The 25,633-nt window shown below is 39.4% G+C and overlaps 1 protein-coding gene across 11 annotated transcripts in view; it reads left to right on the forward strand.

The window, feature by feature from the left end:
• Nucleotides 1-25,131, forward strand: part of myo18b (myosin XVIIIB) — an 88,322-nt gene extending 63,191 nt beyond the window's left edge. For 5 of the 11 annotated variants that reach the window (XM_079804443.1, XM_079804442.1, XM_079804451.1 and 2 more), the window contains 10 exons: nucleotides 2,220-2,333; nucleotides 2,415-2,531; nucleotides 4,352-4,435; nucleotides 5,507-5,644; nucleotides 5,729-5,914; nucleotides 10,971-11,104; nucleotides 12,928-12,969; nucleotides 18,756-18,926; nucleotides 21,715-22,640; nucleotides 23,167-25,131. In XM_079804443.1, coding sequence (XP_079660569.1) covers nucleotides 2,220-2,333; nucleotides 2,415-2,531; nucleotides 4,352-4,435; nucleotides 5,507-5,644; nucleotides 5,729-5,914; nucleotides 10,971-11,104; nucleotides 12,928-12,969; nucleotides 18,756-18,926; nucleotides 21,715-22,627 — 1,899 coding nt within the window. In that variant the 3' untranslated portion in view covers nucleotides 22,628-22,640; nucleotides 23,167-25,131. Of the gene's footprint in view, nucleotides 1-2,219; nucleotides 2,334-2,414; nucleotides 2,532-4,351; nucleotides 4,436-5,506; nucleotides 5,645-5,728; nucleotides 5,915-10,970; nucleotides 11,105-12,927; nucleotides 12,970-18,755; nucleotides 18,927-21,714; nucleotides 22,867-23,166 lie in introns of those variants that run through there. The other 6 variants (XM_079804444.1, XM_079804447.1, XM_079804449.1 and 3 more) reach the window with 3 other exon arrangements.
• The last annotated feature ends 502 nt before the right edge of the window (nucleotides 25,132-25,633 follow it).

Genomic DNA, 25,633 nt, shown 5'->3' on the forward strand with positions numbered 1-25,633 from the left:
ATCTTCTTTTGCGTTCAGCAGAAAAAGAAATTCATACAGGGTTTTAACTTGAGGGTGAGTAAATGATGACAGAATTTTCATTTTTGGCTGAACTATCCCTTTATTTACAGTGAAATATAGCTTTTTGGAGGGTTTTTTCTTTCGTTTTTTTGTGGTGTAAGCTTTATTTGCCCTGTACATTTTAAGGTCGGCATGAAATGGAAACTGTGATGTTTTTTTCTTTCCTATTATGGCGTATATCTGAGGGAAACGGCTTCTTGAACAAAAAAAATGTAGGGCGGGACTTGATTTTGTCCATGGGGAATTGATTGGATGGTTGTGGTTTGCTATTGGCCGATCTCTTGTGAGTGACGGGTTGCCCCGCCCTCACGCCAGTAAACACATCATCAGAGAAGAGATGTCGCTGCAAGTGGGAGGGGAAGTTATTTTGATTAAAGATTATGGGGGCACATTCATTTAAAAAAAAAAGATGTACACGGATAAATAATTTTTTATAACTGTTGCTTATTTTATTGTGCATGATGTTCTTCTTTGTAGTCTTAAAGGTGCACTGTGTAGATTTTAGCGGCATCTAGTGGTGACACAGGACAAAGATGCCGCCGTCTGAGACAGCAGATAGTAGCTAGAACTCTAGAGCAGTTTGTCCGTTTAGGGCTAATGTAGAAATATGGCGGCGCAAAATGGCGACTTCGCTGTAAGGGGACCCACGGTTTATGTAGATAGAAATGGCTCATTCAAATGCAATAAAAACATTTTGTAAGGTCTTTATACACCACTGAAAACATAGTTATGTATTAGGGATGCCACAATTCTCAATATAATATTGAACCGTTCGGTACGGCATTCACGGTTCAATACGTGCTTGTGAATTGCGTTTTTTTTCTTTCGGTTTTGCATTTAATTAATTATTTTTCAACAAATTCTATCATTTGCCTCCATCCCAATATACTGAACAACGCGACATACATTCACATCACATGTTAGTGGTAGAGTTATAATCACGGAACACTATAGTTATTCACAATCAAGAAAGTTCATTATTTGCATGCGTTTTAAAGCCTTCATTTGCGTGCATATGCACTGTTTTAACATGCGCTTTTCCGAGCGCGCACTAAACGCCTGTCAAACACGTGATTACTGGAATAAGTAGTCTTACTGCGCTAATACTGCCAAATACACACAAGGTTAACATAAACACAGTCGGTTATGTCTAAAGTGAAAGTAAAATTGCGTGTGTCTGTATATTAGATGCACGCAGGTCTTAAAGTGACAGCAGCGCAGTAGTGAACACGCTGTCCTTAAAGGGACAGTTAACCTCTAAAATGATGTCATTATTTACTCACTCTAATATTGTTCCAAACCTGTATTCACTTCTCGATGACAGAATTTTAATTTTTGAGTAAACTATCCCTTTAATGTTAATACAACAACAAAAGACAAAGAGAAAATCACTCACTGCTCTTGACTGAAAGACTAATAGAGTAGCTTTAATAAGAATAATGTATATTTTATAGTGAAGTCTATGTAGTGTTTTATTTTTACATTTATTCATTATATTTCATACTTAAATGCTGCTGTACTGCTCTGAGCTGTGTAAATCTTTATATATATTTATTTTATATTATACAACACACTAGGAATGTGTACAAGGGTTTTTTTTAAAGTAAAGTTTAAAGTTTAAGTAAGGTTTTTCAATTCTTTTAAGTAAAATAAAGAAAGAGTATTGCAATAAAAAAATAGTATTTCTTTCTTTAACCTCTTGCTGTTCCTGTCACCTAAGAATAGAATAGCAAAAAACTCATGTGACAAGCCATTAGAACCGAACCGAAAACCGTGGTTAAAAACCGAGGTATGTATTGAACCGTGGACTAACTGTATTGTTGCATCCCTATTATGTATATTATATTGCATTTCTGTCAATATATCCTTATAAATACTACACACTGCACCTTTATACAATTTTAAATTGTAATAATATTTCCTAATATTACTTCGGTTTTACTGTATTTTTGATCAAATTAATGCAGCCTTGGTGAGCATAAGAGGATACTTTCAAAAACATTTAAAAAAATCTTAATTATACTATGTTTGCATAGTTTGTGTTGTCACAAAGTCATCTAAAAATAATAAGGATGCTGATATTGTCCAAAACCCATTAGTGGTCTGTGGTTACCTTCATCGGATGCACTTGACTTTGTGTACATCTATTTGTATTCTAGATGGAGGATAGTGAAGTCAGACGGTTGGAGGCTGAAAGTGTTCAGAAGACTCTCGCTGCGGAGCTGGAGAACGCTCAGATCGAACTGGAGAGCATCTGCAAGCAGAAGAGCCTGGTGAGGCCCGGAGACATGAAGTGAAAGGTGCACAGGGCTGATCTCAGGTTTATCTCAGTCTGTGTCTGTCTGTTGTCCCAGGTGGATGAGCAGCTGGCTCAGCTACGCTACGAGAGGACGGACCTGATGAAGAGGCTCGAGGAAGACCAGGAGGATCTCAACGAGCTCATGCAGAAGCACAAAGCCCTCATCGCTCAGGTCTGCTGGAGCTGAATGCGTGCGCTTCACTCTTGGAGAGTTGTGACAGTCGCTTTCAAAATTGTGCAGATTTTCTAATAATGAGCTATTTTTCCCATCAAGTAGTCGGGAAGTGTGACAAAATGATATCATTTGTCACATTGCGTTGCACTCTCTCACAAAATATCCTCTCTCTCTCTATCTCTAGTCTGATTAATTTGAGTAAATGCGTGATTCACTTAGCTAAATGGATGGTTCATTTCAACTGGTTAAAAAATGGTTTATCCTTTCACTTGAGTCATCACTTAATAGTGTTTCCAGTCCTTGGGCAACATCATTAGATGATTTCTTTTCATAGCAAAATAAATATTTAAATTACTAATGTTTATGACTATGAGAATACAAAATAAATATAAAAATGTAATATTATCCAGTAGGATTTTATTTGATTTTCAGAGGATTCTTATTGTTTGATCTCATTAGGGTTGGTTTCAGATTGTGAATGTAGTTCCATTAGCATTCATTTAGGATTTTTAAATTAAAGGAACACTCCACTTTTTTTGAAAATAGGCTCATTTTACAAGTCCCCTAGAGTTAAATAGTTGAGTTTTACCGTTTTTGAATCCATTCAGCTGATCTTTGTATCTGGCGGTAGCACTTTTAGCATAGCTTAGCATACATCATTGTTTCTGGTCAGTCCATTAGCATCTCATTCAAAAAATGACCAAAGACACTTTCAATATTTTTCCTATTTAAAACTTGACTCTTCTACAGTTACATCGTGTGCTAAGACCAACTGAAAATGAAAAGTTGCGATTTTCTACACCTATATGGCTAGGAACTACTTTCTCATTCCTGCGTAATAGTCGCGGATCTTCACGGCAGTACCATGGCTGCAGCAGTGCAATGATATTACGCAGCGCCTGAAAGTAGCCCCCAGCTAGGTAACTTTCAATGTGACCGGCACTAAGTTTGTGTAGTTGCAGAGAAAGTTTCAGGCTTGCAGCCAACAAATTGTGTTGTGGATTTACCTGTGTGATTAGCCATGGTTCTGTGTGTTGTAAACGGCTGTGATAGTAAGTCGAAGGTGTAACTACCACCATGTTTCACAGAATACAAACGAATCATTGCGCCGCTGCAGCCATGGTACGGCCGCGAAGATCCGCGACTATTACGCGGTAGTAGTAGTTCCTAGACTTATAGGTGTAGAAAATCGCAACTTTTCATTTTCAGTTGGTCTTAGCACACGATGTAACTGTAGAAGAGTCAAGTTTTAAATAGGAAAAATATTGAAAGTGTCTTTGGTCATTTTTTGAATGAGATGCTAATGGACTGATCAGAATCAGTGATGTATGCTAAGCTATGCTAAAAGTGCTACCGCCAGATACAAAGATCGGCTGAATGGATTCGAAAATGGTAAAACTCAACTATTTAACTCTAGGGGACTTGTAAAATGAGCCTATTTTCAAAAAAAGTGGAGTGTTCCTTTAACCTTATTAGTTCATATTAATATTTTTATAATATTCAAAATTCTTTGAGAATATAAAGTTAAAAAGAACAGCAACTTTGTTGCTAAAATATATATGTGAGTTTGAATTTAAATATATATAAAGTAACTGGTTTTGCTTAACCTGCTCCGAGTGGGATTCGAACCAGCTTCTCTGGAATGGGAGGCGCGCATGCTAACAAGGACGCTAGACACTCTCTAGCATCAGTCGCTAGTGCACCTCTTGAGGCCTGGGAGGAGTGAGGTTTACACGCATATATATATACACACATATATAATGTATACGGTTATGTAAAATGTCCCAAAGCCAACCAAACATGTTTGTTTATCCCAGTCTTCTAGTGATATCTCTCAGATCCGAGAGCTTCAGGCTGAAATGGAAGAACTGAAGAAACAGCGACAGACCCTACAGGAGGGGGTGAGACAGACCTGCAGTCAGACACACTGAGATATAGACATGTGATGTCCATTCACATGTGGAACTGGCACAAATGAACACTTTAACATGGGCCGAGTCACAGTTTGCATACTTCTACTGACCATGTAAAGCACTGCGCTTTTGTTAGTAAACTGTGTACTTTTAGAAGTACACATATGAAACTAGATAGTTTAAGATAGACAATCTTTGATGTTGACTTCACAAAGCCTTGTCTGACTGTTTAATATAGTTTTAAAAACGCATTCAAAATGTTTTAGCACGTTTCTAGCATGTTTTAACATGTTTTAGCACGTTGCTAGCATGTTTTTAGCAAGTTGCTATTATGTGTTAAAATCACTAACATGATTTCCCTTACGAAAATGAACCATGGTTTTACTACAAATAAAACCAAAAAAACCATGGTTATTGTAGTTAAACCATGGTAACCACAAATTAACCATGGTTTTGCTACTCTAACCATAGTTTGACCATGGTAAAACTGTGGTTATATAAATGGTAATCAATTAGCCAAAAAAACATGGTTACTACACGTTTACTATAATAAAACCATGGTTATTTTTCATGAGGGTTAACATACAGTACCTGTTGCTAGCATTTTTCTGTTATGTTTTAGCATATTGCTAGCACATTTTTATCATTTTGTTAACATGTTTTTGCATTTTGCTAGCATGATTTAACATAACATCCTGCTAACATGTTGTTAATATATTTCTAGCATGTCTTAGCAAGCTCCTTGCATTTTTTTTATACGTTTCTAACACATTTAAACACATTGCTAGTATGTGTCAGCTCCCTGCTAGCATGATTTAACATGATGTTAGCATTTTTTTTTAGCATGCTGCATCTGAGCACCTTTTAAATGCGCTTATTTTCAGAGTATTATGATTCAGGAAACACCAATCCTAATCTCACATAGGCCTACTTTTATTGTATTTTAATTGTAATTTTATTGTAAGTTTACTGTCGTCAACATGAAGTTGAAATCGTGTTTGTATTTTGTTGACCTGTTTCACAAGCGTGGTTGTAACCCAGCTGTGCTTATCTTCCCAGCTGCAGACCAGCGTGGCACGCGTGCAGTTCCTGGAGTCGTCCACGGTGGCCCGTAGCATCGTAAGCAAGCAGGAAGCTCGTATCTGTGATCTAGAGAACAAATTGGAGTTCCAGAGAGGACAGGTCAAGAGATTTGAGGTCAGTCCAGCTTCCACTTTATTCTCATTCTCAGAGAGGATCTTTATAGTCTTACGATGTGTGCGTGTGTGTGTGTTTGTGCAGGTCCTGGTTCTGCGTCTAAGGGACAGTGTGGTGCGGCTGGGTGAGGAGCTGGAGCAGGCGGCCCAGGCCGAGGCCAGAGAGAGGGAGAACTCCCGATACTATCAGCAAAGACTGGCGGATATGAGACTGGAAATGGACGACCTGAGTGTCAGAGAACAGGAGAGCGGCCGTCGACGCATGGAGCTGGTGACTGACACACACAAACATAACTTTCTGCAGTAACACGCTATTTTTCACTAGTCAGTAAGATTTTGTTTTTGAAAGATGTTTCTGATGCTCACCAAGGCTGCATTAATTTGATCAAAAATACAGTAAAAACTGAAATATTTTGAAAAATGTATTACAATTTAAAATAACTTTTCTAATTTAATATATAATTTATTCCTGTGATCAAAGCTGAATTTTCAGCATCATTACTCCAGTCTTCAGTGTCACATGATCCTTCAGAAATCATTCTAATATTCTGATTGCTGCTCAAGAAACGTGTTATCAATGTTGAAAGCAGCTTAATATTAAGATATTTAAAGTTATTAATAATTAAATATTTACTTATATTATCTTACATATAACTGTGATATATTATTTCAATTATTATTATTATTTAAATATTAATAACAAATATTTATTAATATTTTTGACACATTATCTTACATATAAACTGTGATATGTTTTTAAGGTCCTTTGATGAACATGAAGTTAAAAAGTTTATTTGGAATGGAGAATATTTTACAACATTATAAATGTTGTTACTGTCACTTTTGATCAATTGAATGCATGCTTAATGTATAAAAGTATAATTATTTAAAAAAAAAAAAAAAAAATCTCCCAAACCTCTGTATGGTAGTGTGCATTTATACCAGTCAATACCAATAAATGAAAAAAATAAATAAGGGCAAATAACTGATATAACCTAAGAATAAAATCAAATACAGTTCATAGAATACTTCATTTCTGTAATATATTGAAAGTAAAAATGCTGAAATCATCATTGATCTTTGAATTTGTCTTGAGAATGTACGTTAAAATTGAACAGCTTTTGTGAAACTCCACAGCAGGTTGAACGACTGTCCTCATAACTAACTAATGTATTCAAATGTACAGCCGCTCGGTGTATTTTCCCCTTAGTGGCCGCCCACGAGCCTGACACGTTAATGCCCAGGAGAATACAACGAACTCTCTGAAAAACCTGTAAATATTCATAATTTTACACAAAGGAGGAGTCCCTGCGTCAGTACAGCACCTGCCGGCGTGTAATGCATTTTGACCTGCGTTCTGAGAGTCAAAGGAGATTTGAAATTATGAATATTAGCTACAGTGTTACCAATGCCTTGGTGCATACAGAGAGTGAAGTCTGGGATGCGTTCCTTCCCGATGCTGAAACACGCGCACACACATGCTGAGGCTCTCCAGGTTATTGGTTATGAAAGGGAGGGGGCAACAGCGAAGGTGTGGTTGTCATGGAGATGAGAGGAGCGGAATGGGATTTGTTGTATCAATAACCTTGAGGAGACAATGGGAATTAATCACAGACAGACAGTGGCGGCTCGTCCAGGAGAGCAAGAGACTGGGGACGGACAAAGAAGGGAAGAGGAAAATGAATCGTGTAATCAGTCGCTCCACTGGCTCTCGAGCGCTCATTATCAAATTATTCTGTTAACAAGAGCTCGCGATCGATAACACAGGATTGTCCTTTAGCCAACAAGCACTTCAGAAGTTAAAGAAAAAGGGCTTGAAACACTGTAATATAATGATTTTATTTATTTATTTCTGTGTACATTAAGGCCAGTACCACACGTATTTTACATTTAATTTAAATATAATATAAGTGTACATTAAAAGAAAAAATAAGGGAGAAATATACTTAGTTCTTTATTTTCATTGCAAAATCATATACAGTATATTACATTACAAATGAATACATACATTAGTGGCCAAACGTGATGTCCGGAGGGGATATTTGTTTTTAATGACCCTACAGTTGATTAAACCATCAAAATATGAGCAAAATATTTCATATTTTTTTCAGTTTTTCAAATGTGAGGGAAGAACAAAACACTGAACTTGTTTAAGGTATTTTACAAAATTATTTGACAAAAAAAGCAAAAAAAAACTATGCAAAAAAAAATATTAAAAAAGCTTGTGAAAAAGTTTTTGCATGTGTTCATAATTTCCTTGAATGACAGTCTGGCCAAAAATGATGTCCACAAAATGTGGCATGTTTCATTGCGTTATCATAAATAAGCCAATTAACTCCAAGCACAACTATGCAATATGCTTACAACATTTTGAATATGCAATTTTTTTTATATATATATATATATATATATATATATATATATATATATATATATATATATATATATATATATATATATATATATATATATATATATATATATATATATATATATATATATATATATATATATATATATATATATACGGGTCCGATTTTGTAAATCCGCCCGTACCCACAGTGCTTAAAACCGCATCTGACCCATTTTCTGACAGCAGCACTAATTAAAATCAACACCCGACCCGACCCGCACACCAAATCAAAACAGTTTAGCATATCACATTATAGACACACTTACAAAAATGTTTATTGCCAGCATACAGAAGTTATTACACGACCATTAACACAAGGACAACTTCAGCCGAAGTTGTCAAAACACTACATCTTGAAGAACATGGTTATGTGTCCTTATCATCTCTACAAGGCACCTTTCTGTCCCTTTTTGAAAAAAACTGTTCGTTAGAACTGTGCTTGGTTTGTTACCACAGTTATCTGCGTGCTTCCTCAGCTATGAAGTTCCACCTTTGCGGCTATCCAATACGAAAACTTTAAGGCAGGTTTTGCATGCAGCAAAGCCTTTCACAATATTGTTTTCTTCATCTGGAGATAACTCCAGATTTCTCCCACACAATGGACTTGATTTTTGATGACGTATTGTCGACAATTTTCCAATCTCCACTAGCTATTATTTTCTTCAACTCCTCAGGATCCATCTCGACGACTGCACTGCGGGCGGGGTTCACCTCCAAGGTGATTCTCCTGGGAGGGCGCACGCGGGCATAAATAAACTGATATGGATTTGAAATTATTTTATCAACTTGAAATACAGGCAAGGCATATTTTTGTAGATGTGTTCCTAAAAATATGCATATATTTTTCCGGAACACATCTACAATATACATGCATATATTTTTACGTTTTAAACCCGTGTTTAGACCCGTGTTTCTCCCTTTTCTGATCCGCTCCCGTATCCGACACAGTTAGGATGTTTTTCACCCGTTTCAGCAAGATTCGCGGGTACCCGAACCCGTGCAGGACTCTGATATACATATATATAATTTACGTTTACATTTATGCATTTAGCAGACGCTTTTATCCAAAGCGACTTACAGCTGAGGAATCAAGGAAGCGATCCGTCATGATGAGGCAAAAAAGCACAAAAAGTGCCTGAAATGCTAAATTTTGGACATTACTTAGAGTAGCATAAGCTAGAAAAGGGAGGGAATAGAGGAAAATATCATTTTTTTTAAGATGGAAGAGGTGAGTTTTCAGTTGTCTTTCGAATGTTATCAGTGATTCTGCCTTCTGGATGGAGGTGGGAAGATCGTTCCACCAGCAAGGAACGGTGAATGAAAATGTTCTGGAAAGGGATTTCATGCCTCTCTTTGATGGTACCACAAGCCATCGCTCCTTAGCTGAGCGAAGGCTTCTGGTGGGGGTGTAGACTCGTAGGAGCGAGCCAAAGTATGCAGGTGCTGAGCTTGTGGTGGATCTGTAAGCAAGCGTGCTCTGTTAGGAACGGTCTAATCTTCCTGATGTTGTGCAGCGTAAACATGCATGACCGAGCTGTCTTTGAAATGTGGTCTTTGAAGGACAGCTGGTCATCAAAGGTTACTCCAAGATTTCTGACCGACACTGAAGGGGTAATCAAGGATGAACCTAGCTGGATGGTGAAGTCGTGTTGTAGAGTTGGATTGGCAGGGAAGACGAGAAGCTCAGTCTTTGCCAGGTTGAGCTGCAGGTGATTTTCTTTCATCCGTGCTGAGATGTCCGCCAGACAGCTCGAGATTTGTGCAGCTACTGTGGGATCATCTGGTTAAAATGGAAGGTAGAGCTGTGTGTCATCAGCATAGCAGTGGTATGAGAAGCCATGTGCCTGTATGATGGGTTCCAGTGATGTAGTGTAAATGGAGAAGGGGAGAGGTCCAAGCACTGAGCCCTGAGGAACCCCCGTGGTCAGTTGATGTGCTTTGGATACTTCCCCTCTCCAGGCAACCTTGAAAGACCTACCTGTGAGATAGGACTCCAAAAAAAAAAAAAATATATATATATATATATATATATATTTTTTTTTTTTTTTCTTAGTGGCTCTTAAAATAAGCTTAATTGGACCCACTTTATATTAGGTGGCCTTAACTACTATGTACTAACATTTTAATTAATCATTTGATACAATGCACTTATTGTGTACATACATGTTTTTACATTGTACTTACATTTAAAAAAAATACCTGCATGTAATTACATCTGTAATTAAGTTCTGTAGTTACATTTGTAACACAGTTGACACTTCCCTTACACCTAACCCTACCCTTAAACTTACCCATACCACCACACCTGTCCCTAACCCTACCCGTATCCCACCTCAATATCAGCAAAGGTGTTTTGCAATACAATTTGAACACAGTAAGTACATTGTACTTATTTTTTATGTAAGTACATAGTACTTAAGGCCACCTAATATAAAGTGGGGCCGCTTAATTTTTTTTAAACCAAAAAATTATTGTATTATTTTGATTTTAGGGTGAATGAAATCTGTTTCGCCTGTATACTGTAATATAATATTAATCTTGAAAAAATATGGATAAATATTAAAATATAATTAGGAATTTATGTTTTGACAATGGAGATAAAACATTTCTTGTTCAGGTGTTAATTTAGTTTAAATGTGTTGTTTTTTGTTATTAAAAAAGTTAAAAGGATAAAAATAACTCGTAGGCCTCATGTTCATAACCTCTTAGCCACATTAATATGCTTTCTTAAGAAAATGTGAGCGGTGTAATAATGATGCCAGCCTTAGCGAGCAGTTAATTAATTGGGTATATTTTGAGATTAAACATTTGGATAATGATTTCTCTTGTCCTATTGCAAGGTCTTTATTTCCTCTGGAGATCCAGCGTGAGCGTCACACGTTATCTGATTTTATCTTGTCTTATCTGTTTCTAGGAAATGCAAGTGGAAGAGCTTAGCGCAGTAAGACAGACCCTTCAAGCTGATCTAGAGACATCAATCCGGCGTATCGTTGATCTACAAGCTGCGCTGGAGGAGGTGGAGTCCAGCGATGAAAGTGATACTGAAAGGTATTGCTAGCGGCGTGTGCCTGACCTTTTCTATTTGCTTTTTTGTTTGCATACTTCAGTCTAGCATAGCAAGGGGACACCAGCTGCGTTTACATGGACCCTAATAATCTGATTGTAATCGGATTAGTAGCACAGTCGGAATAAAAAAGTCACATGTAACCACGTCTATCGAAATGAATTGGCCAGATCCAGTTAAAATGGCATTCAGATTGCAAGGGGTGGTTTAAACCTTTTCTAATCCGAACGAGAGGACGTGTAAACACCTGACCGGATTGAAAACCGAAAAGTATTGCGCATGTACAATGACGTAGAAATGGCGTAATGACATATAATGTCATAAATGACTGTTGTGTTATTCTAAAATTTTCCTTCCACTTGTCTGTGAAGTGGAGCAGGACAACATCCCATCAGTCCTTGTTTCGCCCGGTTCATATGCTTGTCATCCCCTTAGGACGTGAAATAGATAAATATTAAGTCTGCTCTTTAAAACAAAGAAAAGAAGCGATGTAGGAGAATATCATATACGCAAAACAGCGAGAAACTCTGTATGTTCGTTCAGTGTGCGCATGTCAAAAAAATCTATTCTGATTTCGAGCATGTGACATATAAACGTACATCAAGCCGATCACTTTATTTAGCAGTCATGTAGACACTACGTTGAAACAAAATGTGTCCATGTAAATGTAGCTACTGTCTGAATCCCAGTTTGCATACTATATGTACTACATACATCAATCAGGCATAACATTATAACCACTGCCAGGTGAAGTGAATAACGCTGATTATCTCTTCATCACGGCACCTGTTAGTGGGTGGGATATATTAGGCAGCAAGTGAACATTTTGTCCTCAAAGTTGATGCGTTAGAAGCAGGAAAAATGGGCAAGCATAAGGATATGAGTTTGAGTTTGACAAGGGCCAAATTGTGATGGCTAGACGACTGGGTCAGAGCATCTCCAAAACTGCAGCTCTTGTGGGGTGTTCCCAGTTTGCAGGGGTCAGTATCTATCAAAAGTGGAACAGTGGTGAACCGGCCACAAGGTCATGGGCGGCCAAGGCTCAGTGATGCACGTGGGGAGTGAAGGCTGGCCCGTTTGGTCGGATCAAACAGACGAGCTACTGTAGCTCAAATTGTGTTGTTCTGCTGGGAAACCTTGGGTCCTGCCATCCATGTGGATGTTACTTTGACACGTATCACCTACCTAAGCATTGTTGCAGATCATGTACACCCTTTCATGGAATCGAGCATCTGTGGGATGTGCTGAACAAACAAGTCTGATCCATGGCCCCGCCTCGCAACTTACAGGACTCAAAGGATCTGCTGCTAACATCTTGGTGCCAGATACCACAGCACACCTTCAGGGTTCTAGTGGAGTCCATGCCTCGACGGGTCAGGGCTGGTGTGGCAGCAAAAGGGGGACCAACACAATATTAGGTCATAATGTTATGCTTGATCGATCTATATATACTGGGTGTGTATACGTTTTCTTCCCTTTAGATTTAAAGTTTTGCTTCTTGCTGTTACTTTTAATTGCTTTCATTCTTTTTCAGTTGAGCTGAAATGTTGAAATGTGAAGAGATTTTCCTCACGCCGCAAAATCAAGGCTACACTTTGCTACTATAAACGCTTCAATAATGCCTTCCTCCCTCGACACCCATAGTAAAATGCAGCCTGATGTATCAGAGTTCACAGACTTTGATCTTCTCCGCCAGACTGCTTAGACGTCACTGAAAATTCGATATGCTTGCTTTGCTCGTACCTCCAACCCCTTTAGCTTTCCACGCCACTCCTGTGTCTCTGACTGCGTCTCCCTCTTCACACAGTGTGCAGACGGCTGTGGAGTCGTTCTCTAGAAGGAAAGATCTGTAAGCTCTCCATCCCCCATCCTGTTGTTGCTCTCTACCGTTCATTTTCTGTGTTGTGCATTTGGGAATGAGCAATAAGATGAATGCCGGTTTCAAACTAGGCCACTGGTTGTATATTGGACTGGACAATATAGGGAAAACATGTATTGATTTCCTCTGAATTTATAGAATTTTCTGACATTTCTTGGTATTTTTTTTGACTTTTAAACGATTTTTAGTCACTGATATTTTTACATAAAAAAAAGCTGAACCGTCAATAAATATATATTTTTATAACTACATTATTTAATCAAATTAAACCAACCTATTAGCTGTATTTGCTACTTTCATTTAAATATGAGATGCACTTAAGAGAGTCTTCGCTCTCTCGAATCACTAGACAAAGAAGGATTGTGGAACTAGATTAATGACACGGCCTAATAAAAGTACATTAAAGTCATCAAGGATGTTGCTAAATTTTATATTGCCAGAAAAATGATTGCAAATATATTCCCTATATTTTCCGGCTCTGGTTGCATAGCATTCATTAACGTTTGCTGCAGTTTGAAATGTACTCCTTTATGCAGTGCGATTTCTTTTTTGCATATAAATGCACGCCGCCTCTTTGTGAACCGCAGCTTAATGGTGTTGGTGAAGTCTAACACATAACCATCCTTCTCGCTTTGGGCAAAAAATTCCCCATCAAATACTTACAAGCAAATGTTGATGGATGGGCCAACGCTGCGTTTGGCTGTTAGTGTTGCTTGCCAAGCCTGTTGCTCAGTACTGTGAGTGTGTGTGGACTTGTGTAAGGTCACGGTTTCCTTCGACACGTCTGAATGAAGATAGACGAGAGTCTCTGTTGGGCGGATGTTGAACAGACACCTACTCGTTGGACGCAAACCGCCACGTACCCACACAGCCACTTCACTTTGCTTTGTTAAATGCAAGAAGCTTTCCTCTGTACTAGAGAGTCCTTTTTAAAAGTTCCCCAACTGTGATATGCTTTGTCCTCTGAATAATGCATGTGCGTTAGCCGAGACCTCCCGCTTCTCTTCTCTTTCAATTGTCTGTGCGAGCGAAAAGGGGGGAAATGAACTGTGTTGCAGTTGCTCAGTCCTTTGGCTCTTAAATCTCCGTATGAATGTGGTGAGACCGATTACAAGAGCAGGGTAGGAGAGAACCCGTGGCACATGCAAGCAAATTAACAACGTTTTTTCTTACCTTTCTCTTGTATGTTTGAATGAGAGCTTCTGGAAGCTAGATCAAGTTTGATGCAATAGCTGTTCCAAAACGTAGTGAGCTGGCCGCCATTTTAAGGAATTATAAGTGTGCACACAACACGAAAGCGTTTCTAACAAATAGATAACTTGTTTTGAGCTAATTCTAAGGCAGCATCACACGTATCCATAGATGAATAAATGCCAGAATGCATTGCAGCAAGCAAGTTGAGCAGATTGCTAATTATAAAAATTGGTACTGAAAAGCACAGCTCAAAACAGTGAGACATTGTCCAACAGACTGGACAAAATTCCAACAAAATGGACAGAGAAGCAAATAAATAAATGAACATTTTAAAAAAAAAAGTTACCTTCTAATAGATGACAGTTATTATGTATTAGGTGCACGAGGTAAACCTTTAATATATAGACAGAGCGTATTTAGGCCACGCCCACACTGGGGGGGGAAACAATCCAACGCTCTCCATTGACTTTGCATTGTGTGAGGCTGCCTCATTGTCATTTCGGACTTATAACAAAAAACAGAACAATGTCTAAAAGCTGATATGTGACAAAGTGTACAGCAAACAAGCTAAAAAAACACAGAAATAAGTTTTTATAAGCTGTCGACCCAAAAAAACAAGAGTTTAAGGAGACAAAAGTGGATAAAGGCAGTAAAACGTGACGCTTCAGCAGGAAGAATGGGTACATTTTGGGATCCTGACACTCAGTATGTCTCAGTGTGCCTATGTGTGCAGTAAATATGTTGTCACTGTTAAGTCAAATATCCAAATGTCAGGTTTATATGTTATATTTCCTGTCTCTGATTTGTTCTCAGTGTAATATAATGTGTCATGCTCTGTCTCAATGGCCTGTATCCACTTTTTTGTCGTTAAACGCTCGTTTTTGGGGTCAATAGCTTATAAAAACTTCTGGGTTTTTGGTTGTGGGTTTTGTTTAGCTTGTTTGTGTACACTTTGTCACATATCCGCTTTTAGACATTGTTCTGTTTTTTTGTTATAAGTCCGAAATGACAAGGATGCAGCCTCACGCAATGCAAAGTCAATGGAGATCGTTCGATTGTTTTCCCCCCCGGTGGGCGTGGCCTTCAGATTATGACGCGTGTCGCTCTGTCTCTATAGTCCAAAAAGGGCTCCCAAGTCTTATAAAAGGTTTTAAGTGAGCCAGGGAGTGAGCATCTTAACTTTTCAAGTGATGTGTCGGGGGAGAAGCATGTTTCCACTTCAAATCAAACACTTATGAGGATTCATGGCTGCACTCTTAAAAATAAATGTTCATGGTACGATCAAGATTGATGGCACTGACCTACCAAGCAGGGGCAATTCTAGGATTTTCATTTTAGTGGGGCTCGGCCCCCGATGAGGGTACCGTATTTCCTCAAATAAAAGCCTGAAGTCAATTAAACGCCGGGCCTCTGATAGTGGCTGGGGCGTGGCCAGCACGAACAAATAAAGGCCGGTCTTAAATAAGGCCGGGGGAAAAAATTTTTTCCTTTCATTTAATGTGCATGTAAGTTAATCGTAATGTACAGTAGGGTTGTGCCGAAGGAGCGAAACCATCGTGACCATCGCCCCCCGCTGTAAGTCTTGCGAGTGCGACACACACTAATCCTGGTCTCTTCTATACTTAACCTAAACACTTTGCAGGGATTGCTCTGTAAATTAAATTGAGAATATAACTGATGCATATATGCTATTTTAAATACTGTAGTCTATGAGAGATGTGATGTGTGAAAATATCGTGTCAGGCAGGCTACACAAATATTGATCTTGACTATCTCTTAGCCTCTTGTCTTTTTTACACATCTTACTCTGCATTTAACTTAAACTATTTTATTTTGTACAAGAAAACAGCATAGGCTTCAAAATAAATGATGTTATTGAAGTTTTGTAAAGTGGTCATTTGAACTACACGAACGAACGTTTAAAAAACAATATGCAAAATCAAAATCGAATAGCTCCATAACAGATTGAGAAAAGTGCGCGCATTAGTTGGGTTAGAAAAATAATGAAATTATAGGGTTTTTTTAAGTAGAAAATAATATTTATGTAAATGAGAAATCGGTGGTACAATGAATTTGGTCCGTGCAGCTCTTAAAGGGCCGGACCTAATATTCTGTGTGATGCAGGGAAGGGCAAGAACTTTTTAGGCCAAGTGAGTTTTTAGGGTTTTTTAACCCTAAAACAATGATAAACAATGAATAGTAAGTTCTGTCATATTATTCAATTACTTTTACAGTTTTTTGCCATGGTATCGATTCAGTATTGGTATTGAGGTATTTTAGTCTGGTATCGTATTGAAGTCATAATTTTGGTATCGTGACAACACTATTCTATATAAAAAGTATTTGCTTATATTCTCTTTTTTTTGTTATGTTGGTTTACAAATTTGTACCTTTTTACATTTTTACTCTTTTAGTTTTACATTTTGTCAAAGGCTTGTTTACATGTATACTTTTTTATAGTACACTGCTGAAGGCCAACGTTGCAAGTTAAATTAAATGTTTTTAAGTAAAATGTTGGAAAATTATTGCAATAAATTAGTCGATAGATGAATCGATTAATTGCTAAATTAGTCAACAGATTAATCGATATAAAAACAGTCATTAGTGGCAGCCCTAGATCTAACATACCGTCATTCGTCATGTTGCTCCATATGGTGCTCAAAAATGCTGTGATGGATCTCCGGCATCACGCACTTTGACCACGTCTGTAATTATAAGCTACGCGAAGGCCGTCTTTGGTGGTACGGCAATGTTCTGCGCACTGACCATACAACAATATTTCCAGCTGGAAGTCAGTGGAAAGCAACCACAGAAACAACCGCAGCAGCACTGGCTCGACACTCTGCACAACGACCTCAAACGTACCGGTTTGCTCCCCGTTCAAGCCAACGATCACATCAAATGGCGCCAGCGAAAAAAGGCAGACCCTGTTACCAAACTGGAAAACGCAAAAGAAGTAGTTCTTTATTGGCATTGATGGTTCCTTAAAAAACCCACATCCATGGATCCTTTCAATTGCACAAAAGTATATTAATAATCTTCAGATTTTTCACATTAACCCTCTGGAGTTCTTCATTTATGGGTCACACTCAGGACCTTCGGGTCAAAAATCACCTGGAGGGCGGGATTAAGATAAAAAAAGATTTGAGTAAAATCAACTAAATATATTTTTGTTCAATAATATTTTCTTTTCTTTTTTGGAGTTTTGAGATAATTTTATGATTTATAATTAAAATTTATGCAATAATTATGACCCATTTTTTCCCATTGAATATAATAAAAAATTTAATATATATATATATATATGTCAGAACTTTATTGGTACTGACTTTATTGGTACTTGGTATATGAACACCCAAAAAAATTGGGGACAGGATTTGAAAAGTCTAAGTGGTCGTAAAAAAAAAATAGTCACACTCAGGACCTTCGGGTCAAAAATGAACCCCATGGGAAATGAATGGGAAATTTGTTTTTTTGTGCATACAATCTACAAATCAGCCAGGATGCAGAAAAAAAAGGACTCAACGGTGAAGGGGTGAATCTCTAAAACATCAAGAGTGCAAAACAGACCAAAAAAACTCACACACACACACACACTTATACACACAAAAACACACGCACACACAAATTAACGCGTCATTCCAAAAGCATATTGTGTTTGTGTGTGTGTGAGTTTTGCACTCCTGATGTTTTAGAGATTCACCCCTTCACTGTTGAGTCCTTTTTTCTGCATCCTGGCTGATTTGTAGATTGTATGCACAAAAAAAAAATATTTTCATATTTTTGACAATTTCCCATTCATTTCCTATGGGGGTCATTTTTGACCCGAAGACCCTGAGTGTGACTATTTTTTTTCCGACCCCTTAGACTTTTCAAATCCTGTCCCCAATTTTTTGGGGTGTTCATATACCAAGAACCAATAAAGTCACCAATTTTCGGACCATGAAAAAATGTGGGTCAGAAATGACCAAAGAACCCCAGAGGGTTAAGAAAAAATGGTTCTTTTAATAATTGTTCACAAAAAGGTTCTTTAGCAAACCCAATAGGATTCTTCTATTGCATCGCTATGAAAAGCCTCTTTTTAGAGTAGGATGCTCCATTAGAAGGTTAGCTGCTTGTTTAGGCAATACGCAGCAAGGCAGCTCACTAGCTCTTGGATCAAAGCTTATGTTTTGGGATCTCGGGCAAACAGTTTTAGTAAGTCTGTAAACAGGCTGTGGATCAGTGCGTTGTGCCCCTATGAGCCCTGATAATGACAGCACTCTCAAGACTAATGAACTCACAGTTCACTGAACACACATGGCCTGCTGGGTAGCAATGAGGATCAGAGCTAATATCCCCCCCATGTGTGATGTTACAGCACCCATCAAGAGAGATCTCCTCTCGAGCCATGTGCATGATCATATTCATGTAGGTCATATACTGTATGCATTGTTACAGGCTTATATTGATTCGATCGCTTGCGCTGTGAGAGCATGTTGCACAACTGTTGATCTTTCCGATGAAAGGCATTATATAAGTTTTACATTGGAAAATTGAGTGACGTGGGGTTTGAATTTCAGCGACACCATGTCCAGTGTCGGATCCAGTGTGGGCACTGAAGACGTTGGTGAAGGGATCCGTCATTGGGCGGGTGTGCCGCGAGGGGGCCGAGGAGGTGGAACTTCTCCTTACGCAGGAAGCAGCTCTGGCCGCCAGTCTGTCACCGACACCATGAGCACCTACAGTTTCAGGTAACATAGCAACAAAATCCAATCAGTACTATTGTACTTCAATGAACAAGGTAACACAATCAGGCCAGATTGGGTAAGTAGTCATTTTTTACCAGACACAGTAGAACCTTTCTCAAGAGCATGTTGGTGACTGACTTTTGTGAAACACAAAAAGAGAAATGCTGAAGAAATCATTATTTCCGTACAATGAAAGTCAACAAGATTTTTATATTGGCTTTTGGATTATTGCAGCAGATAAGCTCTGTGACTAACAAAAGTTTATGATTCTCAGACGTTTTGTATCATAATAATCTTCACAAATTAACAATCGGCAAAAGTAAAAAGCTAAATGTAGACTATAAACAAACTACATCATAGCAAAGTCCCTTTAAGACAAGTCATTTCACTTGGCGGCCATCTTTGAAATGACTCTCGGGCATGCAAGTGCAGCTCCTATCTCTTTAAATGGGAAAACATCAAACTCTGTTCGCCAAGATTACTATTAAATTTCATATTTGAAATCACAGATGAAATCTAACAACAACTGTCTCAAAATGTTTTGTTTCTAAACGCTCGAATCATGACAAAAAAAAAGGCTGGTCTAAGCTAATACGCATGCACTGTCACAAGCGCGTCTCTGATTGGCTCTTATTTAGAAGGCGGGACTTATTCCGCCATATTATTCTCCCATTCATAGGAATACGAGTGCACTGTTAAAGTCTTTGACCATAGTCGCCACTTTCACCACCTTTAAGCTTCAGACAACTCTTTCAGTCTCTATTTTAAAAAAATAAAATTGTTAGAATAGTTTGCAAGAGCGTGATTTTAAACACAATGAGGCTGTGAAAGCGGATTAGTGGGTAGATGAGTTTACATGTTCGCCATGATGACGTTTAATGTCCTTGACAACCTGTAGTCCCATTTAGTCACTTGTTAAAGGTCCCGTTTTTCGTGTTTTTTTGAAGCTTTTATTGTGTTTACAGTGTGCAATATAACATGTGTTCATGTTTCGCGTGTAAAAAAACACAGTATTTTTCACACAATTTACTTATCTGTATACTGCTGTTTTCACTGTCCTCAAAACGGCTTGAAAGATTTCCCTGTTCTATGAAGTCCCTCCTTCAGAAATACGTAACGAGTTCTGATTGTGCCAGCGGTTCCCGTGTTGTGATTCGACAGCAGCTTAGCGCACGCAGAGCGCACGTTACCGGAAAGGTCACGCCTCTCACCATAACGGGGATGCATGCGCTCAATGATCTCTAAGTACAGCGTCCCTGGGAAAGCCAAACAAAGGTGACTTGACTCCGGGATGAAAATAACAGCGTCTCGACGACATGGCAACAAACAAACTATACGAACACAACCGAACGCAACACTTCCTATTCTCCACGCGGGAGCAACAAGACCACGCCCCCTTTTTCGCGCGTTCTTGTGGGCGGAGGTTAGTCGACATACTGCTCTACTGACGTAATTAAAGCAGGAAATACCAGGATGTAGTCCTAACCGGCCGTTCGCTGTAGGCTTTGAAAGGGAACTTCTGTTAAATAAAATATCTTGCTTGGCATTGAACTTTGAGCTTTATAATTATACAGGTATTATAAATGCTCTAACAGCAACATTACACACTAACTAAAGTTTGAAAAATGGGATCACGAAGAACAGGACCTTTAACAACCACCTTTTTCAAGACAGCCATACGTCATTCTTTTAAGATCGACATAAAAGTTCAAACAAATAATGGTGCAACAGTCTGCATTAAAAACACATGAGCAACTAAAAGCTGGATTTCAGCTTCACAAACTTTGAAATCTAGTGTTTAGTTGCTCATTGTCATGAGCCGCGTTTCCACCGCAGGAACTAGGGACTTTGGGGTGGTACTCGGTGTGTTTCGACCGCAGGAACCGGGGTCTAAATGAAGTTCCGGTTAAATATTTCCCCCTCCAAACGGCCCTGCTCGCGAGGTAGTACTTTTTCAAAGTTCAGGAACTTTCGGGGGTGGGACTTGGGCGCTGAACATGCTGATTGGTTGAGCTCACGCAGCATTTTATTTCAACTGGCATTTTTAAAAGTCTTTTGCGAGGTTCGTTCTGCGTTTAGTAAATATCTTATCCATTATATCTTGCTCTTTCTGTCCGATGGCACGCGTTGTCTCAGCAATCGCACAGTCAATGTCCGTAATAGCTGATAATAACATACGTTGTCTTATTTTAAATCTAGCTTTACGAGCTTTCAGAAAACTGCCGTTTTGTTAATTACCTCTTTAGTAAACCAATACATAACTAGCAAAAGCAGCGCTGCTTGCATCTCCTCCACTTGTTATTGTTGCAGACAGTATCGCACCAAAATTATTACTGTCTGTTGCTGACTGGGAGGAACAGTTGCGCGCAGTCCCACGTCTTTGGACTAATTTGCCTAATCTTCATGGTACTTTAGACCGCAGTGGAAACGCAGACAGTAGCAGGTCTGGGGGGGAAAAAGTTCCTGTAAAAAAAGTTCCTGGTACAAATTGTTCCAGGTAATTTAGGTGGAAACGGGGCTATGGTCTTCGTGAACAAGGCTTTGTTTCCTGGCAGACCATTACAGATTTACTGTAGGATTCTGACTTTCTAAGTGTTTCCAGTTTAGTCTGCCATATGCATCAGACATTTAACAAACGGAGTGTAACCTATGATTATGTAAGGATTGACATAAATGTTGATTAATCATGTCTTGTCAGATACTTCAAAACATCTCCTTTTGTGTTCCAAATGGGTTTGGACTTATCCTTAGTTATATATGCATCGCTATTGTCTTTTATTTCCTACGATAGATCTTGCACGCAAGACCTGGACGAAGATATCAAAGAAAGCTCTGGAGGTCTTGGTAGAGCGTCGTCGTCCACGGCCCTGTCTGAGCTTCTGGAGGGTCTGAGGAAGAAGCGCGCCGGGTGGGAAAGAGGCTCCGAGGCGGGCGAGGGTAGCACGGTGTCCCTTCCCATCTATCAGACGACAGGGGCCTCCACCCTACGCCGCAGGGCCTCAGCACTGTCACTAGAAGCAGAGGAAGGTCTGGCGGACCTGCCTCGACCTGGCATACTGAAACCTCCCAGTCCCCACATGCCCCGAGCCTCCAGTCTCCGCTCCCTATCCGAGGCAAGCCCAACGTCCACCACCACCACAACCACCACAGGAAAGATGAACCGCTTCAGCTCCTGCGAATCCCTCGCCTCCGTGACCTCTACCTCGAGTTCCCGCCGCCACTTGTCCAACCTCGCCATCCCTGAGGAAGGGGAAGAGGAGCCCAGCTCCAAAGCCATGCCTCGTCTTGGCTCCTATCAACCAAACCGCCATCGTCTACTTGGTGGCCTGGTGGCCGAAACCGGAGAGTCACAACTAGGAGCAGAACCCCTTGTGTTCCAGAATCGTAGACTCCTTGGGAATCAGGACAAGGAGAGGGCCGGAGACGATGCCAGCTCAGACATTCTCCCAGCAATCCGACGAGCGCAGTCCACCAGCAGTCTGGCGTCTAGCGGTTCCAGAACTGGCCAGAGACGAGCTCTCAGCGTGCACTTTGGGGAGTTGCCTCCATCCAGAGCGTCACGTAGGGAGTCCGACTCCGACTCTTCAAGTTCTGGTGGATCTCAGAAGCGTCGTGGGCCTCAAGGAGAGAGGCTGGAAGCTGAAGGCAGTGAGGATGTCAACTCCGTGATGAAGAAGTACCTCAAAAAAGCAGAAGTCGACTAGAAGACTCAACAAGGTTAAGCTTAAAACTGCACTGGCCTGCTTTACATTTAAGGGGGTCATATGATGAGGAACCTAATTTTCCTTGATATTACTGAAATATACTGTAACTTTGAGAACTCAAAACTTCCTCCCAGTCCCAAATCCAGGGATATTATGAAATTCTTGGATATGTATTGTCAGAAACATTTTCTGTTGTTTAACAAATTAAAAGTATTCCTCTAGACTAGAGGATATTACCAGCAGTGTCTGCAATCTTTTCTTTATTGCGAGAATTGTTGGATTGTTTTGTGATCCTATCACAATGTAAGGCAGGTTATTGCTAATTCCTTATGCAAAGTGGATGTTTACATGGAAGTCTCAAAGAAAAAATGTTTTAGGGTCATAGAAGTGGTGGTAATGAAAAATGTTTTTTTAGCATTATAAAAAAAAAAAGTGCATGACCCCTTTAAATGACAGCAACAACAGAAAATACTGTTATAAATATTTAATTGTGAAAGGATGTGAATCATTTAGTCACTCTTTTTTTCCCCTCCTGACAGGATAGGTGTGGAGAATCGCCCCTGTCCAGAGTGCATTTAACTGGAAGCAAAAATACACTGAGGATTTATTTTGAGCACATAAAGATGTTAAAGCGAACATTTAATTCCTAAAATTCTCACTGTAAACATGCCCTTTATTTGAGCTGTGCTGATATCCGCAGGGGCTTCAGGTCAGGGAAATGAATCTTGACCGGCGAGCGCTCACTTTCCCTCTCAGCAGTCAGTGCAAATTTGTTGAACTCCAACAGATGTAAATAAAAACGTCAAGCAGAATCATTGGTATTTGCTTCTGACCTTTCAAAGGAGAGGAGCATCACATTCACAGAGGAAAACATCTGAAATTGAACAGTTTTACAAAGCAGAGGATGTCCAAAATAATTGAGAATGGCCTGGTTTCTACAATTGAATCATTAACTTATTTGCCAAGGAACAGAGTTAAAAAAAGAGTTTTTTGAAACCACTAACACACCTGTGACCCTATAGCAATCCACCATCCACCAAGTTTGGCAAGAGAAACCAGCGTACAGGATAGTTAAAGGAATGCTCCTTGTTCAGGTTAATAAAGCTAAAACCACAGTATTTGTGGTATGTAAATTACCACAAATTGATGCGTGCTGCGTCCCAATTCGCATACTATCCTACTAAATAAATAGTATTCGAAAATAGAATTAGTATGTCCCAAATCCTAGTTGAAATGAATATTCCAAAGATACCCGGATGGCTTACTATTTCCGGTCAGAATTCGAAGTGCAGATCAACCAAGGGGGTAATCCAGCACCCGGAAAGTGTACCTTCCATAGGGGCAGCCATTGCTAACAAAGCCATCACCTGCTGTTAGCATCCCATTGACTCCCATTCATTTTGGCGTCACTTTGACAGCGAATAACTTTACATTCGAGGTGTTTAAAGACTCCATTTGTCCATTGTTTATTTCTAAAGAAACACCACAATGTATAAAAGGCTCCATTACCTTGTATCTTACACTATCACCCCGTAGAAGCCGTTTTTGTAAAAAATAGGCTAACGATTGCGTCATAACCACGCGACTCTGTCACATAGTAGAGGAATTACCGTATAGACAGGAGGAGAAGCTCGCAGGCAATCTTTTACTGTCTATGACAGGGTTGCCAGGTTTTCACAACAAAACCCGCCCAATTGCTACTCAAAACTAGCCCAAATCAAGCCCAATCACGTTTCTCCGGTAAAATATGTTTGGGGGGTAAAATATGTCTTTTTGGCAGGGTTGCCTGCTAAAATTCACATTCCCGGGGCAAATTAATCACATAATTGGGGTCGCTTCAACCCACGGCAACGGTGTTGAAGTAGCCCAATTCCTCGGGAAAACCGCAGACTTTGCAACACTGTCTATGAGGCAATTGGGGGGACGTGGAGGCATAAAGTCCGATAAAGTCAAGGGAGAAGCATGGGGAGAAGCCCATAGAGAGCCAAAAGCAACGGGACAATATTTGAAAACTTGATTTCACTTTTCACAACTACTAGAAGACTTACAACTGTCAGACTGGTTGCTCACATCACATCTACGTCGTCAAGCTCAGTCTGAGACTGCGCAGTACGTTCAGCCATCAGGAAGTGAGTGCTTCTAATTGGCTTCACTTTTTCCCGTCGAAGCCTATGGGGTCGCAAGGTCCATTTATTTTACTGTCTATGAGATTGACGCACACTCTAACAGCTGATATTGCCCACAACCCATTGCGAGTTGGGCTGAGGATTCAATTAGAACTACAAACACGGAAAGAGTTAAAAAACGACAAACATGACAGCTGTGCGAGTCTGACGGAGTATTTAAGCTGACGAAAAGATTTATTCAATGTTATCCACATTAAATTTCACCTGCAGCAGCATTGTGAACTTGAACTTGTGTAATACATTTGGCCATTAACTTTTAAATGCATTATTGTTACATTCCGGCTCAAGGAAGTAACAAAAATAAAGGGTTCAGAGTCCAAAAATGAATTAGACCAAAGATTTATTTACGTCTAGGGGTTACATAATAAAGAAAATAGATGTTCAACAAAAAAAGAAGCGAACAATAAAGAGAAAAACAATATGAAGGTCCAATTCCTGAGCAAGAATGCAGGATAGGGGTCAGCACCCCCTCCCACAAAGGACAGCCGTCTTAAATACTGCTTTCCAAATTCAGTACAGGTGTGGATCCTTATCTGGCAACCTATAGGAGAAAGAGAACGCAACACAACAAACCCAAAACAAAACTGAGCCGTAACAATTATATTTAAACTGCAAACACTTGAGGGGAGTCTCTGCATTAAAGACCCACGAATGGCAAATTAACGTGCATCTACTGTTCTCTCCGATACAGTAGGAAATTAAATGTAGAGGATTTTAACTGTGACAATGATTGACAGGGCAGTTTAAACAGGTGACAGGATGCACGTAACTAAGCGATAGAGTCTGTTGATGACGAAGTTGTCCCAAAGCTTGCATACTC

Source organism: Gobio gobio (assembly GCF_949357685.1).
Source record: "Gobio gobio genome assembly, chromosome: 22".
NCBI classification, from domain to species: domain Eukaryota; kingdom Metazoa; phylum Chordata; class Actinopteri; order Cypriniformes; family Gobionidae; genus Gobio; species Gobio gobio.